Genomic DNA, 19,920 nt, shown 5'->3' on the forward strand with positions numbered 1-19,920 from the left:
TTAACAAATGGCATTGCTACATAATTGGGAATGTACTTAAGGAACAGCATGCTATTCTGGTACATTCCTGCCTGCTTGTAAAGGCTCTCCCTCCCCCTCCCCATTATACACAGACACCAGAGCTGAAAGCAGGGAGCATGTGATATCACGCCAGGGGCAGAGCAAGAAATCAGGAAGAAGCGGCGCACAGGGAATCAGGTAGCAGAGGGTGCTAGCTGGAGGGACTCGAGTATAAGCCGAGGGTTAATTTTTCAGCACATTTTGGGTGCTGAAAAACTCGGCTTATTCTCGAGTATATACGATAAGATGATGAATAGATCTTTCATGAACAATTCATGTTAGAATTCCCTTGTTTCCTTTTGCATGACTGGAATATCTTAATTTTCACTCATTATTTTTGGTATAGCACATATTTATAAGGCCCCCATATACAGTATTACACAGTGTTGTACAATAGAATGGTTTATAGGTCCAACATATTACATACATATGTATGTATATACAAGAGCACCATGGTCAGTTGAGTTTAAAGTCTAAAAAGATGTGGTGGGGTGTGTATGGGTTCTTAGGAGTTAATTGCCCTACTAGACCATGAAGTCTTGGTAGCTGCAACCTTTGCCCCAGGGGAGGGATGTTTCTATAGGCCCAGGGTTAGAATGAATTGTCCCAGTCAGTAGTTTATTTAATGGATGGCTTTTTCTCTTTGGACTCCAACTGGTACTAGGGGAGCCTGGAGTTCAAGGCAGTGCCCTAATGGAAGGAGGGAAGGGATCCCTTGAATGAAGAGTGTTAGTCAGACAGGGTAGATAGACAGAGCTGTCTGAGCTGTACTAAGAAGATTTAGGGTAGGGTTGTTTGTCAGGCGGTAGTCATCAATTGTACATAAGGTCCTCAATAGATTCTGTTTGCAGTTCCTTGTAGCACCCTTGAGGCAGCCTGAAACACTAGGAGACATTACCTGTGTGGTGTGAGTAAACCTCAAAAGAACTCTGTGTGTGTATGCCACTTTACCTAAAATATTGCATATACTGAGAAGTATCTGCTGCTAATAAATACTCATTCTCTTTTGTTTTGTAAGTTATAGCTTAGCCACATCTTATCCCTTTCTTTCCCTTTGCAAGAGTTCATCTGTAAGAGAGGGTCATATATGTAACAGTGATCTGCCAAAGAGCAGCTGGACTTAGGCCAATAACGCCAAAAAGCGTAACAGGGTTAGAGGGTGTGAGACAAGGCTTGAAGGTGGCAAGATCACAAAAGTGAAATCACAAGTCATGATGAAGTCAAGTGAAGATGTGGCGTAAGCATTAGCAGGTGGTAGTGATGAGCCAATCTGTCTTGTTCCACTTCGCCAAAATATCAGTCAAAACATAGTTACATAGTTACATAGTTACATAGGGTTGAAAAAAGACCATTGTCCATCAAGTTCAACCCATCCGAGTAAACCCAGCACACAACCTATACTAACCAATCTATACACTCACATACATAAACTATATACACAACCAGTAATACTAACTGTAGATATTAGTATCACAATAGCCTTGGATATTCTGCTTGTTCAAAAACTCATCCAGGCCCCTCTTAAAGGCATTAACAGAGTCTGCCATTACCACATCATTAGGAAGGGCATTCCACAACCTCACTGCCCTCACCGTGAAAAACCACCTACGCTGCTTCAAATGGAAGCTCCGTTCCTCTAATCTATAGGGGTGACCTCTGGTGCGCTGATTGTTTTTATGGGAAAAAAGAACATCCCCCATCTGCCTATAATCCCCTCTAATGTACTTGTACAGAGTAATCATGTCCCCTCGCAAGCGCCTCTTTTCCAGAGAAAACAACCCCAACCTCGACAGTCTAATCTCATACCTTAAATCTTCCATCCCCTTTACCAGTTTAGTTGCACGTCTCTGCACTTTCTCCAGCTCATTAATATCCTTCTTAAGGACTGGAGCCCAAAACTGCACTGCATACTCAAGGTGAGGCCTTACCAGGGACCTATAAAGAGGCAAAATTATGTTCTCATCCCTTGAGTCAATGCCCTTTTTTATACAAGACAGCACTTTATTTGCTGTAGTAGCCACAGAATGACACTGCCTGGAATTAGACAACTTGTGATCTACAAAAACCCCTAGATCCTTCTCCATTAAGGATACCCCCAACACACTACCATTCAGTAGCATTTATATTATTCCTACCAAAGTGCATAACTTTGCACTTGTCAAAATTGAACCTCATTTTCCATTTTGCTGCCCAGTTTTCCAATTTTGTCAAATCGCTCTGCAAAGCGGCAGCATCCTGCATGGAACTTATAGTTTTGCACAATTTAGTGTCATCAGCAAAAATAGAAACAGTACTGTCTATGCCCACCTCCAGGTCATTAATAAACAAGTTAAAAAGCAAAGGACCAAGGACTGACCCCTGCGGTACTCCACTAACCACACTGGTCCAATTAGAAAATGTTCCATTTACCACCACTCTTTGTAATCTATCCTTCAGCCAGTTCTCTATCCAATTACAAATATTATGTTCTAGCCCAATATTCCTCAATTTGATCATTAACCTTCTGTGAGGTACTGTATCAAACGCTTTAGCAAAATCTAAGTAGATGACATCAACTGCCATTCCAGCATCAAGGTTCCTGCTCACCTCCTCATAAAAGGCAACTAAATTAGTCTGGCAAGATCTGTTACGCATAAAACCATGCTGGCACAAACTAATAGTATTGTGAACTGCAATGTATTCAACTATCCTATCCCTTATTACCCCTTCCAGAAGCTTTCCTACTACTGATGTCAGACTAACAGGCCTATAGTTTTCAGGCTGAGAACGAGATCCCTTTTTAAATAACGGCACCACATTAGCAATTCGCCAGTCTCTCGGCACCATGCCAAACCTCAACGAATCCTGAAAAATTATGTGAAGAGGTTTGGCAATCACAGCGCTCAGCTCATTTAATACCCTGGGATGAATCCCATCCGGTCCTGGACCTTTGTTTACCTTTACATGTTCAAGTCTCTTTTGAATTTCCTCCTGAGTGACCCATGCGTCAGTAGCTAAATTACTAGAACTGGGTATATTAAAAGGGAAGCCTTCATTATCTGGCTCCTCAGATGTATAGACAGATGAAAAATAAGAGTTCAAAATTTCTGCTTTTTCCCCGTTCTCATCAACCAACAAATTTAAAACATTCGCAAAATGGTGAAAAACGGTGAATGATCTGGATATTTCATATCCAGATTATGACTGTGACTTCTATGAACAGCAAATATGTTAATGCATATTTATTGCCCCAGTATAATTTGTTCCTTTATCAAGACTATCAGAGAAAGTACCTTAAGAGACTTTAAAAACAGATGCCCCTACATACAAATAATCAGTCAAGCTGTGTCCGTACAGGACCACACTGAGCAAATTCTTCACAGATCAGTAATCAACCTCGTTTGGCAATAGCCTTTTAACCTCTTGTTACCAAAATTATGTTGTAAAGGCTCTGTTCAAGGAACCATGAACTGTTACTCTCATTCTTTTGATAGCAGCAAAAGAAAACATTTTCTGCTGCAGGGAAAATCTTACAACTGAAGCATTAGCCCTTTGGACTATTAAACTGTTGCTAAGCCTTTCTCCTTCTATCACTAATTATATCTTTGCCTGCATTTTTCTCAGTTTGTGACACGTGGCATTGGAGAAATTTGCACATTTATTTTACTTTCCTTTACAGGTCTGTAACTGTACAACATGCAAGGCATTGTGGGAATCAGAGTCTTACCTTTAGGGGAACTAATTGCTGCTACATTTTTTTCAATGGTACATTGAGGCAGAAGAATAATATTTAAAAATCTATTGAATATTTAGAATTTGTAATAAAATGTGCTTAGAATTAAATTTGCTTTCATCATGCAAAATGTTATACTGCAGTTTATATCTGCTATAGTTTCTGGTCTGGAGTAGAACTGGTTGCAGATTTCCTGCACAGACACAATTTAAATGGTCATTCATATGCAGTGATCTCAAAATGCTTTTTGATCAAGAGGGCATAATGCAACATTCTGTTCCTGAAATTCCAGTGTCAATGTGCCCATTCCATTCCTCGAATATGGGCATCAATCAGGTGTGTCATGGGTAATCTCTTGGCTGCCAGAGTGCAATGGGTACTTTCTACTGTATATTAGGTTTTATTGTACAGCGCTGCTGAATATGTTGGCGCTTTATAATTAAATGTTAGTAATAATAATTAGGTCACAATTAGGAGTAAGGACATAGGCATTCTACAATTTTACTGTAAACACAGGTTTTATGTAAGGGTCCCTAAACAGTGCCAGATTAAGCACCTAACAGTCTAGCTGGTCTTTTGTAAATGATGGCCATTGTTTCTGCCATTACATTAAAGCGATTTTGCCATGATTTTTATGGTGTACTTTTTATGTCTAAGTTACACTGTGTTCATAGCAAATAATTTACTCTACCATTTAAAATGTTATTCTTGAACCAACAATTTTTTTTTTAGTTGTAATATTGGTGTGACAGAGCCATCTCAGTGCATTGTGCCTGAGTCTGAGCTTTTAGGAGGAGCCAGTGCTACACATTAGAACTGCTTTCAGGTAACCTATTGTTTTTCCTACTCCCATGTAACTGGAGGAGTCCCAGGCTGAGTGCTATTCTGATATCTACTGGGAGCTGCTGTCTTGCTACCTTCCCATTTTTCTGCTGATCGGCTGCTGGGAGAAGGGTGATATCACTCCTTGCACTTGCAGCACAGCGGTAAAGTGTAACTGAAGTATCAGAGCACAGGTCACATGGTTATGTCACCCTGGGAAATGAACAACATGGCTAGCCCCATGTGAAATTTAAAAAAAAAATCTGTTTGTGAAGCACTATTAACTCATGTGTTTTGATACAAACATGTTTTCCCATGACAGTATTCTTTTAACCTTTTAATAAGGAAGAGAAAAAAAACAAATTAAGTTTCCAAAATATTTTATTGATGTAGGAATTTAGCCAGTAACATTGTTTAACCATATAATGTTTTGGCTTTCTTTTGGTTTGAAATATATAAATAGAACTTCAGTAATGGCAAGTAAAGGTTCCAGCATATGGCCTGCTAATTTAGATCACTACTTTGTTGAGTGAACTACTAATTGTTACCTGCCATTAGGCTGGAACTTGTGTAGTTTTGAAGATGGACTTACTTAAACTGGCCTGTTCAAGGCAAAAAAAAAAAAAATCACAACACAGACACAATGCAATTTATTTTCATCATTAGGTCATGAAGGTCATAATGTCAACATTATCATGGCAAAAAAAATATCTTGAATTCAAGGAAAAAGCACAGATTTTTTTTTTCACCTTATTTTCACACTGACTGAGTGTTTTGTTCCCTATCTTCAGCATAACGTGGATAGGATTCTCCAAGAAGGGGCTGAAATGCATCATTCTTTCTTCGCCGACTAATTATACAGGTAGCAGCAGCAAAAATAATTGCAACCAGTACCAAAGCTGATACAACTGCAACTGTAATGATCTCTGTGGTGCTCAATGCACGGCCTAATGGATAAGGAAGAAAAATATCATTAAATATATATCAACAATTTGCACAATAATCTCTTACATATCACTTGTACACAATGTTGTTTGCCTGTCATATATCAAACATCCTAGACCCAAGGGGCAAGTCCAAGAAACATGTAAGAAGTACTTTTTGTAGTGGACCCTCTTTGGTCCACTTCAGCCCTTTATTTTACAGTTTTTGATACTGCAAAAGACCTATATCAAATCAAAGATCACATAATAGGTGGTGCCTATGTAAAAAGTAAAAAGGTAACTCTCAAAAACAAGGAGGATGAAAAGATCAAGTTAACAACATTCTTTACTAGGAATGTGAATTCATTTCTGTTATAATTACAGTGTGATGCATGTTACTATCAAAGCCAGGAAAAGGAGGTGTTGAAAGAATGGTCATATAAAATGTTTGGATTGTAAAAATGTTCAGTACCCTCTGTTCCACCTGTTATTAGATAAATTATGGAAAGGTTTTACATAGAACACGTAATAAGTAAAATTTTTCCCCATGACTCACATATATATATATATATATATATATATATATATATATATATATATAAAGACATATATATAATAATTAAAAACTTACTTGGCCACTGAACTTCATATGAATATCCAAGGTTTTCTGGTGCGGTTAAAAACATTTCATTATTTGTTACAGGAGGCCAGAAAGGAACCATGTTGTATTGTCTGTTGTGTCCAATAGGGGCATTCTCCAGGGGATATTGAGAGGAATCTTAAGATTAAAAAAAAAAAAAAAGTTGCTGGATATTTAAGTGCTGTAAGAGGTATGTATTAACCGTTATATAAATGTATATATGTATAAAATGTAAATTATATAACAAATGTATTACCTGCATTGTGTCTCCTTATCCATTCATCAAACACTGCATCAGTAAAGGTATGCAAAAGGACAAAGATGGGGTCATTTGGAGATAAGTGGGTCTGCCCTCCAGTTCCATTCAGAAACAAATGAGCCAAGTTATGAAGGCTTCGAACTGTTGGATTGTACTGCCCATTAGGTTCACTGTAACCTGTTTAAAAAAAAAAAAGAAGTTTTAAATACTAGAAGCTTTTCTACATAATATATTAATGAATGTGGTCCTTTAAAAACAAATGTTATTTCAAGTTTTTAAAATGAAGTGTACTGTTGGTATTTTTAAATCGACCAGAACCTTACTATACAACAAGACCCTGAGACAAGGTTCTCATTATATGAAATTATTTATTTATCAAACAAACACACACAGACTCTTGTGGAAGCTATCAGCAACTGAAATGTGTCACTAACAGCTTATCTAGAAAGTATATGATACCCCTTTTACAACTTTGTGTGCTCTGTGGTTACAGCTGTACAAATAGCAAAGCGCATGTGGGGTCTTAACTAGTCAGCACTATCATGTCTGGCCCTTGTGATTTTATAAGAAGTTATACTAGGTTTTTATATTCTATTTTATACCTTGCATATATATCATTTATATATCTTTATCTCCTACCTCACCTGCCTTGGGTTGTCTTTATAGGGGACACTGGGGGATTTTATGTGTCCCTTTATACAGAACTTACCCGTCATAAGTGAGTGTCTCAACAGTACATAATTTACTGTTTCAAACTTGTTGTTAGCCAGCTTTGCTTCCCTTCCATATCTCCTCCTCCTGCTATAACCCTTTACAAGAGATACAACCTGGTGGGAAGGAGCCTACTCAACCAAAATTATCCAATAATGGAAACTATTATCAAGGATATTAGTAGCGATAAAACAAAGATTTCCAGATTTCTTGGGTTTAAGCCAAATGTAACTTAATATTTGGTCATGGCTCCCCTTTGCACAGAGAGTGGTTACACAGAATGGTTGCAGATATAAAACCATTGCCACTCCAGGATCCAAGATAGGAGATCTATACTTGAATTCCATTAAGTTGTTACATACAAAGGGACCAGCCTCCATAATTTGGTAAACTATGAATACTTTGTATTTGTACCAAGCATAATGTAGCAATGTGTAATTTTTTACCTTCAGAAAGGAATACCTAGTATACAAGTACCATTTATAGTCCTAATTTTCCTGGATTATAAATCTGTCAGCCTGTGCACCAGTTAATATAACATTTGGTAATAATCATTTATGGGGTAGGTTTAGAAATCTGATTTTGCAATTTACTCCAGCAGCTAATGCATTTTTGGGGGTGACTTACAGACTCAATCAGGGGGTTATAGTTCATCACTGCCACTATACTCTAACATCTTCAATTGTTCAGTTAAATACTGCACATATTCATGAAATGATCTAATTTGCTTTTTACCAAAAACATCTGCCTAGCCTATTTCTGAATAGAATAAGAATTACTGTATATGAATAGTGCATTAACATATAACCATTGTGTTATTCCATGCTAGCTCACAGGTTTAATTTAATGCAAAAAAAAAAAAAAAAGTTACAATACCTTCAAGGGTATTTCGAAAACTTTCAGAAGAATCTGAGAAGAAGGGTGGGGTGTCAAACATATTCACTTCAAGGCAAAGTGCCACATCTTGAGGTTCAGGGAGTCTTTGTACCATAGGTCTTGCAACATTTCCAGCAGGATTACGCCGAATTGGACTATTACGTGTACCTAGATTAAAATATTCAGATTGGTTTTAGATATTAGATATAAGGGTGTAAGAAATACATAGCCCTCCTGACTAAGCTGAAATTAAAATGCATTTGTATTCATTCTTGAAAGGAAGAATGCCTTAGGAAATAGTCCTGAAAATGTAATATGCTGTTAATATGTAGCACACCAAGCAACTTTTCAGTTGTAAGAATTGTGTGTAAGACTCATAATAAAAACCACAAAAAAAACACATGTATAGTATATGGACATGGTGTGAGTAGCTTTACACATTTCTCTACAGTCACAGCTCCATCAGAATTTCCTTGATGCAATGTGAAATCCTTTACAAAATGTTTGTGTGGTCAGATTGCCAGAATGAGGCTGTTAGGCACTAAGTTTTCCCAGTAGCAGTAACCCATAGAAACCAATACGATGTTTGCATTTAAGCAGGTCATTAGTAAATTCTACCTGGTTGCTATTGGTTACTGTTCCTGGGTAAATTTAGTGCCTTTTGTTACATAACCCCCTTAAACTCTTAACGTTAATCTATTATTTAACTAAAGGCCTTTATTGTACTTACTATTGCAAATAGTTCCTAGGGATTCATAGTCCTCCACATATTCACAAACCACTTGCCATTGAGAAAAAACAGAGTTTGTACTAAGCAAATTGGCATCAAAGTTGCTTCTAGCACCCAAAAGGTCATCAGTGCAGATGTCACATTGGTTCCCGCCAATGGCAAAATTCCAGTAAGGAAGAGCAAAAGAAGGATCTCGAAGCATTACCTAAAAAGAGCAATTGTTAATGTAAGATGGACTTTCTGGGGAAGAAAAAAAAAAATGATAATGCGTTTAGTGGAAATATTATAGATTCTATGTTACAATAGAGTTCATTTTGAAACTGTTGGGAGTATAAAGGATGAATGTACCAAATTTGTAAGTGTGATTATTTAATATACAAAAAATGGTTAAAAAGAAATATTTTTTTTTATAGTTTAGGTATTAATATTCCTGATATTATTTTGCATAATGATTTAAAGACCCCACCACAACATAATTTTTTTCTCCCTTACATTCATCTGAAGGCTTCTCTGTCTTATCTAGCAGTTTTAGTCTATTGTAAAATATGAGGATATTATAAGTCACAGAGGAGTTTCATTATCTTATAAAAAGGTACAAGGCCAAAGGCAGGGGGTTTTGCCCTCGAGTTCATAAATGAGCCTCAATACTAAACACTTATGTATTTTTAAATGTGAAGCTATAGTCCTGCTATAGACTAGCAGGTATATCCATATGCCAATCTGACCTGACCTTTACACTGACTTCCAATCAGAAGTTCTGACCCTCTGGGGGCATCCTTACAGAACCAGCAGAAGGCATGGCCTAGTGCCATGTTATTTCTATGTATACGATCTGCCAGAAGCAAATGAAAATGGAATCAGACAAGCACAGAATTAGGATCTCCCACATTGCTCATAGGTGCCATTACACTATGTCAGCATAGTTACTAATCATAGTTCTACACAAAATTGCAAATGTAAAGTAGCCCTGTAGACTACAGTAATTAGTTGCTACTTAAAAGACCTCTTTCTATGCATATAAATACACTATACTGTTACCCTGCACAAGTAAAAAGTGTGTTTGGTTCATAAACCCAAATTTATATGAAAAAGCAATAATGTAGCCACAGTGGCAGTCATATAAGCCAAATTACACTCTAGGGCACACATTTACATGGAAGATAACAGTTAAGCTGTGTAGAATACAATAGTTTTAGGACTTAACAAGGAATATAAACAGGGGGTCAAGTGCATTTATGTATCCCACAAAACTATAGAATGGAAATCCCTCTTAAACAAATGTCCTGTTTTAAAGTTTGATCTGAATAAACAAATTTACATATTTAAAAAAAATACCTACATTTATGAGTTTTTTTTTTTAGGAGTGTGTTTGTGTTGGGAAATCAACCATTACAGCCATATTCAAACAAAAGCTAGAAATACTATACCTGCATGTCTCTTTCCAGCTGCATTAAATGGTATCTGTGCCAAGTAAGAAAAGCAGGACCTTCATGTGAAAAATCTATTCCTCCCTCACTCCCCTGACCTGGGCCCAGAAAGGTTTTGCTCACGGAATAATAATGGTTCCACACAAAGAAGTCATATATAGATATATTCTCAAAGTTTGTGGTATTCTGGACTGGATCTATTAATTCTGCATAGCGCCTTGTTGCTATAACATAGTCAGGATGCATAGTATTCTTAGCAAGGTCCAACGCATTGACAAACCGTCTCTTCTCCTCCTCACGAAGTTCTAAGATATTCCTCCTGACTAAAGAAAAAGATTAAAATGATAGATATTGCTTATTGATCTCATTCAAGAAATTAGATGGAAGTTTGACATTTATATTTGTCATATGGGATTGATAATACTGGTTAAAATGGCTATTAAACTACTAACGTCTAGTGTGGGGTGGTGGAGAATCAATGCAATTCAGGGATTTATATCTTGGTTTAGAAATAGAGGAGGCTTTGCCAGTATAAAACTCACAGTGGTATGCCAGTATAATTTTTTACAACTTAAAGACCAGAAATTAATTCATTTATATACTGAATTTACTGTACCATGCCAGAGGTTAGGTAGCCCTTTAACAATAGAACAATTATGCTTTCAAAGTTGTCCACAGCAGCTCCCCATCTTTGATGTTATTAGGTCATCTTTTTAATGCCAATTACACTGGGCTGCTTATGAGACCCTAAGAAGCTTTGCAAAATGCAACAAAACTTGCATAATGGGAAGTTATATCTATCATAGTAGCCAATTATAAAATAATTTTGATCTTATACCATGTACTGTGATTCCGAATTAGTTACTAATGAAGCTTACATAGTCCCTTTAACTCAGGAAACTAAGAGCAGCACAGAGGGTGTGATTTGAATCAGCAGAAATGTTTAGTTTTCCTTTAAGTAATTTAGTTACCAAAAAAAGGCCAAATGCTTAAAGAAAAAAAAAAGGAAAAACCCAACAGCTTTTGCTAGCACTAAAATGAAACTTACATACAAGCAATATATTCCATTACCATGTAACACAAATGAAAGTTTTCTTGTTTTGTTATATTTCAGTAATATGCACTGTTAGTGCATACTATCGTAAAAATATATCTGAGAAATATCAGATCAATATCAGATCAGGTTTAGTACATTCTTTTTTTAAAATATTTAGTCACTTTACATTCTGCCTTTTTCCAGTCATTCTAGCTAGGCATAATCTTTGAATAACTTACTATTGCTTCACAAGCTTGGGTATAAAAAAAATGTGAAGGAACACCATAAATAGATTTTTTTTTTTATTTCTTTTCTCTAAATGTACTCAACTTTTTTGTCTAAACAAATAAGTGGTCTTAGGGGTTGTGATATAAGCACAAAGGTAATTTACACAAAGGACTTTAAGAATAACCTGGTATTAGTATAGGAAAGGAAAGCAGTCAGCCTTCTCTATACCAAGACATAGGCAAACAGAAAACTGGTAGTTATTTGGTTTTAAATATTTAAAAAAGTAAATTTTTACAGAAAGAACCATATACATTGCAAAAATAAACACTATATTTCATGGTAATAATGTGCCTTTATGTAATTTACTTTTTTTTTTTTTTTTAAATGTAGTTAGGTTTGACTGTTCTAATTTACCCAGGCTTAATTTACTTTACATTTAATATTACTACATTTTTAGTGGCATCATAGCACACTTACCAACTGCAACTGGTTGATCACAGTTGTCCCCGGTCCACCCAGGTTTACAGCTGCCACAGTTGTGACCATAGAATCTTCCATTGCATCTACAAGCCCTGTTGAAGAAACGTATGGGCCATTGCTCTCTGTCATCCAGTCCATCAAGACGGTACTGGGGTCCATGAGGTCGAGTGTCCACTGTGACTGGGCCACACTGACCACGACCCAGAGAAAGTCCACATTGGTCATTAGGATCTGGGGACTGTCCAGGGAAAAGCCCTGGGCAACATTCCCCACTTAGCAGTGCCTGCGCAGTGGCACATTGTCTGGGAAATTGTGCAGATACTTGATCATAATGATGGAGGAATAAAATTACCACAATGTAAAGACTGCAATTTTTGTAGAGAGACATAATGCTGTCTTGAGCAGCCACAGCTGTGAAAAAAAGAGAGAAATAGAAAAACTCCAGATTATTTAAAGTAAGGAAAATCTACATCCCAAAAGTTAAAATGCTATGCAGATTCCACTCTTTTTTTCTCTATGGAATAGTCTTAATTTTAGGAGAATCGCGAAATGAACAACAGCAAATGACCAGTTTTAACAGAAGACAAATACAGCTGAATTATGTTGGCTAGATATGCCTCTTACTATCAGAAGAGGAGAGACTGATTGAGACCGCGGTCCTTGGGTTCCTGCCTTCTCCTGCTTGGTGGTATCCTTAGGGTTTAGAAAGAAATGAATTCAGGTAGAAGCTTTCTCTGGGATACCTCTACCTATCTATTTAATTTCCTTTTATGAACCTTTATACCTTTTTGTACTAGGATTTGCATGATTCATAATGTCTGGATGAAATTACCCATCTTTTTAGCACATTGTAATATGTACAACTCATGAAGCAGTAATGACTTTAAATCCTTGATTCACTCATGAATTTTGTTATATAAAGCACGTGCACATTAGTAGCTTTATATAACTGGTATCTTATGTTTTTAGAAGTGACCTCATTCTGGAAGAAACTTGTATTTAGTAAATCTTTTCATTAAACACAAGTTACTTTACCTGTAATTAGTTTAAATCCTTGATTCACTCATAAATGCTTAGTGATAACACGTGTATTCTAGTAATTAATTTAAATTAGTACCCTATAGAGGGTTGTTTTTCCCTTTCTTTTTTGATCCGTCTTACCAATGGTATAATCCAGGGTCTGGTCCCAGAGGCCATTTTGGAGTTGGGATTTATTTTTCCTCTCTATAGCAATATAGAGGTAGCTGCATTATTATACCTTTCTCTGGATTCAGCAATGGGCTGAATGTATTGATGCACGCCTTTTATCACACAGCTACTGTTACAAACCGTTATGGCGTTGCTTGTATGAAAAACATTCTTGCTGTGCAGGTAGTGACTTAGTGACTGGGGGGGAGGGATGATTACAAACTGAAGAGAAATGTATAAATGTGCCATTTGTCAAAAGGTGAAGTTAAAACTCAAGTTCATTTATGACCCAAAAACATCAAACATCAAAAAGCTACACTAATACTCTTTTCCAAAATTACAACAGATATTTATAAAAGTGACGGATTGTTTTAATAACAATCCAAGAAACTGATTTGATTTTCTAAAGGTACTCTAAATTCAATAATAAATAAATATATAAATATCACCCATGAATGGACAATTTAACACCAAGAAACTGGAAAACTGAACTTATTAAACAACAATTTGCGAGTGTATCTTCCTTGCTCCAATTCCACTTTATTCAGCCTTTCTGAATCCTCTGCACACAGTGTAATCTTATACCAAGATAGTAACACCTTGCAATTTATACGTTAGTTTTATGCCACATTAAGTTTAAACCTATTTATTTCCATAGGGCACAATGGGAAAATGTGCCCAAATGCTCCTGTTCAGCCTGTCATGCTGTTAAATTAATCTCCCTGTCACTAGTGGAGACAGGCATGTTCAGCCAGAAAACAAGCATTTGAGCATTTCCTGACAGAATATGTGACAGGCAGAATCCATTTTATCTGTCAGGCTGCACGACCCTAACTGAACCAAGCCTGTGGAGAATATGCCACAAGTGCCACAAGCCTTAATCCCTTCAGAGCTAGGGTCCCTTAGACCTTGCAGGCCATGTGTTGCCGATAACCTAGGACCATAATATATACATTGTTAACAATGGTATTCATGTTAGTGTCCTTCTTTGGCAGGTACGTTTACAACTGTGTGTATGCGCATTCTAATTTCCAGCCAATATTAATTTCTGGCACAAGAAATCAAACAGTGGTTAAGGGGAAACAAATAGTTTTATTTCTAACCAGATTTGCTTCTGTCACTTTTTTGTTATATTGACAGATTCAGCATTTTTATATTGCACACTGGGAAGGCAGAGGCAAGACAACCACCAGAAATAAAGATTACTGTTTAACCTGGAAGCAAGCAAATGCTCACTGAAGACTAATAAATAAGCATGTGATGCCTCTCTGGAGCAACATACATTCAGAGGCACATTTATACAGGTGCATAAAGAATGAAGCTGAATTACACCATAAATCTGCACTTAAATAGTGTATGTAAAATCCCATATATAACTACACTATGTGACTGCGGAATTCAGTTTAAAAATTTGCCATAATAAGTTGTGTGAAAACCAGTGTTTTCTAATTTGTCCCATTGGCGGTACAAAATAATGTAAAACAAGCTTTCACAAAGAAGTCTTCTTGGACTTCTGGCCTTAAGGAGCTAGCAAACGTTTGATTGAACAATATGATGTTGAACTACAACTCACAGAATATCATAACTCTTGATAATATATTAAAGGCTCCGGGATTTAAAGTTCAACTGTGATCAAAGTGCAGTTGAGTGTTTAGATGTCTTTTAATACTTCACTACAATCTAGCACTCAACAATCTGTCACTCTCCTCCCACGAACAGTACAGCTTTTGTATTCCACTAATGTGCAAGTGCAAACAAGCATGCAATAGACTATAATCAGTGGCCTAGCTAAAAGGTACAGGGCCGCCCCCATAAACTTTAGGAATAAGACATTTTAAGCAAACATGTATTGAAACTGTTCAGTTAGTGCCCCACTGACCCCCTATACCTCCTGGTCCTTGCTGCAGTTGCAAGCCCCCTTTATGTATACATCCCTGGCTAGAATCACCTATGATTGCATGCTATTTCTAGGCAGTAATGACAACATTATTTATACTGGCTCCAAAACGTCTTTTTATGGGGGGGATGACATAAATCCTGAGCGGGAGTTCAACACAGCCCTGCATGATGCACATTTCAAATGCTTATTGAGACACAACACATTTTAACATGACATTGTTACATCTAAAAACAACATTTAAAACAAATTCTGCTTCCTACACTCATTCACATATTGAAAACATTATATTAATGGAAAACGGTTTGAATATTTAGTCCCTTTCAAGTTTTCCCTGCCCCGCAAAACACTTACCTGTTTGTTATTTTCAGAACTGGGCTGTGCTTCTTTGTGCTGGAAAATAAGCAGGGCTAATAAGTGAAATCAGCTAACTAGTTTGTTTTATAGCCCATGCCTTGTTAATCCCTTTAGATGCAGCCAGGAGAGATCTCTCTGCTCCCTCTAATCCTTTATATCAGCAGTAGCCTCTGCAGCACATGACCATTTACATGCTGATCTCCTTGTGACTGCAGGGTCCTGGCATGGGTCAGAGGAAACTATGTAAGAGAAACTTGGTAAAATCATTTTAGAAATGTAGGTGAAGTTTTTTAAACAAACTTGTGCACACAGATGATTGGCATGTGTTTCCTTTTTCATGTTTTAAAGAAAAGACTCATTGTCCGCCTGGCCCAAACTGCATCATTCAATATATTCATTAAGCCAATTTATAAGAAAACATTTATACAAACAAGAAAGATTCTTTTATACACAGTAAACTTTACAAATTGGTATAGTAAATGTATAACTAGATAACTGAAGAACTAAGAAAATCTCAAGTGAAATTGACTTGCATTTTAGCAGAATCAAAGCGGAGACTCTGGAACAACCAATGTTGATGTTTAATTTCATCTGCCTTACTACAGGTGGCCAATGAGAGCTTGGTTTGTAAAGGTTACAACTGCTAAGTAAAATTACATTTATATTGTGAATTGTCAGTGGGAGTTATCAACAAATAACCTAACAAACCCTTTAAGTACCTGTCACATTAATTAAGGCCCATACCCTAAATAGATATGTCTATGTGACAAAGCTCATATCTTAATCCTATTATTCCTGGGGTCCATTTACTAGCTTAATATTGGTAAAAACATGCAGAACAAGTTTTAATTGATTCAGTTATGTGTTGTTTTATGAAATTTACTAAAGTAAAAAATCAATACTTGGGAGAAATTCAAAAAGGGATGTTAAGGTGAATGTAAAGTTAAATTGGAGTCAATTCTAACACCAGAAAATTATTAAACAACAAATTCACAATTGTCCAGGAGAGTGGTGTTATGTTAAAGGGGAACTTCACCCAAACACAACTTAAGCTTTTTGAAAAGTAAACATAATTTCAAGCAACTTTGCAATATAGATCAGTTTAAAAATGTGCAATCTTTTCATAATGTTTATTGTAATAATATGGTTAATAATATTGTTTGCTATGGTTACCTAAGCCTAGCCCCCTGTTCTCCTGCTGATCTAGCTGACTGCTTTGGGACTCAAAAAAATGCCTGCGTCCTCCAAATCCCACAATTTCTCTCACACGGGATGTCAATAAGGAAAGTAACATTACAGTGCAATGCATTGTGGGTTTTGTAGTTCCTGCATGCTGTCTGTAAGCTGTGGAAAAGTTGCAATTTGTAACATCAATGTTTTAGTCCCTCCTCCCCTGCCATGATTTAAAATGCAGCTGGATTTCAGCATATACAAATGGTATTTCTTCATACTTTTTGAAGTAACAGATTGCAGTGATGGGTATATTAGGGTTTTTAGTTTTGTGTGGGGTTGTTTTTGGTTCAGAAGAATTTATTTAATTGATTTAGTGAATAAACTATTGAATGATGCTGTCATTTGTAATAGTCATACAACAAAAATTAGAATCTGTAGCTGACCAAAATTGCAACCAAGAACAAAAAAAAAACCCAGCAATACATATTAAAATGATCACATATCACAGCATTCGGCTGTTTTCATAGTTTAGGTGGGTACTAACCCATAGGTGAGACTAAGATCAATTAACTCAATCTGCTGTGTGCTTAAATGCAAAAAATGCTTCACGTGGGAATGCAGGTACCGTATTTCGCCGTATAAGACGCACTTTTTCTTCCCCAAAACTGGGGGGGGAAAGTTGGTGCGTCTTATACGGCGAACTGCGTCTTCCTCTATGTGCAGCAGCTCTCTGCTACATCCTCGCTTTTATAAGGTTGCGCCCATGAGTACTGACATCACACGCACAGGGCGCAACCTTATAAAAGCACAGAAGCAGCTGGGAGCTGCGGCACAGAGAGGAAGACATCACGGGAGCCGGAGGCCGCTGGGGGGAGGTTAGGGGGGAAATGGAAGGTGCTTGGGGGCCCTGGGGGAAGTTGAAGAATGCTGGGGGTGCTGTGGGGGAGCTGGAGGATGCTTGGAGGCCCTGGAGGACGCTGAAGGATACTTGGGGGGGGACCCTGGGGGAAGCTGAAGGATACTTGGGGGGGCCCTGGGGGAAGCTGAAGGATACTTGGGGGGGGCCTGGGGGAAGCTGAAGGATGCTTGGGGGGGCCCTGGGGGAAGCTGAAGGATACTTGGGGGGGGGGCCTGGGGGAAGCCTTATTATGTGCGAGCCCAGAGACAATTAACTTTATGCAGTTGATATAAAATATTTTACTACAGTATTTGGTTCAGAATCTTTTTTTTCTAGATTTTCCTCCTTTAAAATTGGGTGCGTCTTATATTCCGGAGCGTCTTATAGGGCGAAAAATACGGTAGAAATGTATACACCAAGGACTCTAGCACCATATACATTAAAAAATTGCTAGTATACGTGTAGTTAGTAATTTATTTACATGGAAATAAATGCAGGCTACAGCAATTAATTGCTACTTAGCCAAGCAGAAAAATGATTTTGTATGTACAAGTATGGGATCTATTATTTGAAAACCTGTTATCCAGAAAGTTCTGCATTGCCAGGCCTTCAAAACCCTCAAATAAACCCTGCACACCAGAAAAAAATATTTCAGGAGGTACTATAGTTAAAAAGACATTTTTATTTATCAATAAACAAATCAATACATACCTCCCAGTGAAAAAAACTGAAAAAAGATATGAAGGCAGATTCTCTGGATGAGAGAATACCCCAACGTTTCAGCTCAAACGCCTTTGTCAAGGGAGCTCTAGTGTCCATAGTGTAGTGTACTGCACAAGCGCACGCTCTCCTCTGTTTGGATACCATGACTTCACTTCCGCATGCATCAGTTCCGCGAACACTACATTTGTTTCAACAATGTTGCGCCCTACACACAGCGCATATGTGTAATCATGCACGCCATGCATACACATAAACACATTCCTATGGGAGGCTTCCAAAGTCATGCACTGAAGGTTCAAAGTCAGAAAGGTTTTCCTGCCGTTTGCGATCATTCGGATACAAAAATTTTATCGGATCGCCATTCACAAACGATGATTTCAGTACGAAAATTACAGATAACAGAATTTTCGTGGCTTTTGCAAACATCAGAAAGTATCGGATTTCATGATTCATATTCGTACTTTAATGAATCTGGCCCCTAGTTTCAAATAAAAAACATTTTTACAAACAATTTTCTATTTCTCTGTATTAATGAAGTGATACCTTGTAAATCATCCTAAAATATAATTTATCCTAATTGGAGGAAAAACAATCCTATTGGGTTAATTTAATATTTGAATAATTTTTAGTAGACAAAGTATAGAGATCAAAATGATGGAACGATTCCGTATCTGGAAAACCCCAGGTCCTGAGCATTCTGGATAACAGATCCCATATCTACAACATTTTCACACACAAATATTCAGGGGACAGCACCTGACCTATTTGAAGGGGAACTAGTCCCAGTAGACTTTGCAGTTAGCGGAACTAATGAGGCATGTTTTGTCTCCACAAATAAAAAGTGCCCAGTCTTGTTTCTGTTTCTTGTCACACTTGGAATGTTTCTCTGAAATGTTGGAAACTGGAATTTTCAGTGCCTATTCAGGGGCGGGCCAAGCCAACTTGCCACCCTAAGCAACCGGGCCAGCCACCACGCCCCTAATCCCCTGAAATGAGTATGCAACGCAATGACTAGCGATCAGGTAAGGAAGCGCAGACCAGGGGTAGGCAAGAGAGGTACCTGCCTGGTGCCCCCCAGTGTTGCGCCCTAGGCAGGTGCCTCTTCAGCCTACCCCTAGTTCCGACCCTGTGCATTTCATATAATATCCAGAGGACACACAGATTAGAGTGCCAGATTACTCTTATGGGAGCTCCTTGCACACTTTTATAATCCTTATTAAAGCATAGCATGGGGATGGGCTTTATTTTATATTTGTGTGTGATATGCTGAAAAGTACCACAGGCTAGTGGGCATACAAGGATTTAAATAACTTTTAGATCACTCTTTATAGTGAACACACCTTTCCTTTAAAGGGGATCAAAACCACTCCTACAGCTTATCAAGCAGTTTTACATTCAATGCCCATTAGAGTGTATTTTGTAGAATATTTTAAATAACATCATTTTTTAACAAAAAGGACAGAAGCTACACATATTTAAACTCTGTATATCTGTGTATGTGTAAGATATTCTGAAGCTCAGCTGGTTATTCCGGTTACAAACTAATTACAATATGCTCTTTCTTCTTATTTTTTTTATTCATAAAGGAACATGATTTCTGGAATCTAAGGAATTTCCTAAGGGCAACTTAAACAAAGGCATACATATATTAAATGTTTTTTTTTTCTGAATGAGCTCTGTCTTCACCCAAAATGCACACCCACTATATTACCCTGCCATCTATCATTAAGGCACATTGCTGCTGTAACTGCTGAGCCTTATAATTAATTTCTCTAGTCTC

The 19,920-nt window shown here is 37.3% G+C and overlaps 1 protein-coding gene across 2 annotated transcripts; it reads right to left on the bottom strand.

The window, feature by feature from the left end:
- Positions 1-4,957: 4,957 nt before the first annotated feature.
- tyrp1 (tyrosinase-related protein 1) lies at positions 4,958-15,607 on the bottom strand. 2 transcript variants are annotated; one of them, XM_012962377.3, is made up of 9 exons: positions 15,344-15,607; positions 12,529-12,597; positions 11,902-12,315; positions 10,161-10,483; positions 8,734-8,938; positions 8,004-8,171; positions 6,414-6,593; positions 6,149-6,295; positions 4,958-5,541 (listed from the first exon to the last, which is right to left on the bottom strand). In XM_012962377.3, exons 3-9 carry the CDS (start codon positions 12,290-12,292, stop codon positions 5,351-5,353), a joined length of 1,605 nt encoding a protein of 534 aa, XP_012817831.1. In that variant the 5' UTR covers positions 12,293-12,315; positions 12,529-12,597; positions 15,344-15,607; the 3' UTR covers positions 4,958-5,350.
- Positions 15,608-19,920: the final 4,313 nt, after the last annotated feature.

The sequence above is a fragment of the Xenopus tropicalis genome, chromosome 1 (assembly GCF_000004195.4).
Source record: "Xenopus tropicalis strain Nigerian chromosome 1, UCB_Xtro_10.0, whole genome shotgun sequence".
In the NCBI taxonomy this organism is placed as follows: Eukaryota; Metazoa; Chordata; class Amphibia; order Anura; family Pipidae; genus Xenopus; species Xenopus tropicalis.

Bases quoted from the DNA above. Each gene is read 5' to 3' on its own strand.
- tyrp1 (XM_012962377.3), bottom strand. From the start codon at position 12,292: ATGTCTCTCTACAAAAATTGCAGTCTTTACATTGTGGTAATTTTATTC. The intron at 10,484-11,901 runs GTAAGTGTGCTA...CTTTTTCTTTAG, and splicing joins TGATCAACCAGTTGCAGTTG to TCAGGAGGAATATCTTAGAA. The intron at 5,542-6,148 runs GTAAGTTTTTAA...CTTATCCATTAG, and splicing joins ATATGAAGTTCAGTGGCCAA to GCCGTGCATTGAGCACCACA.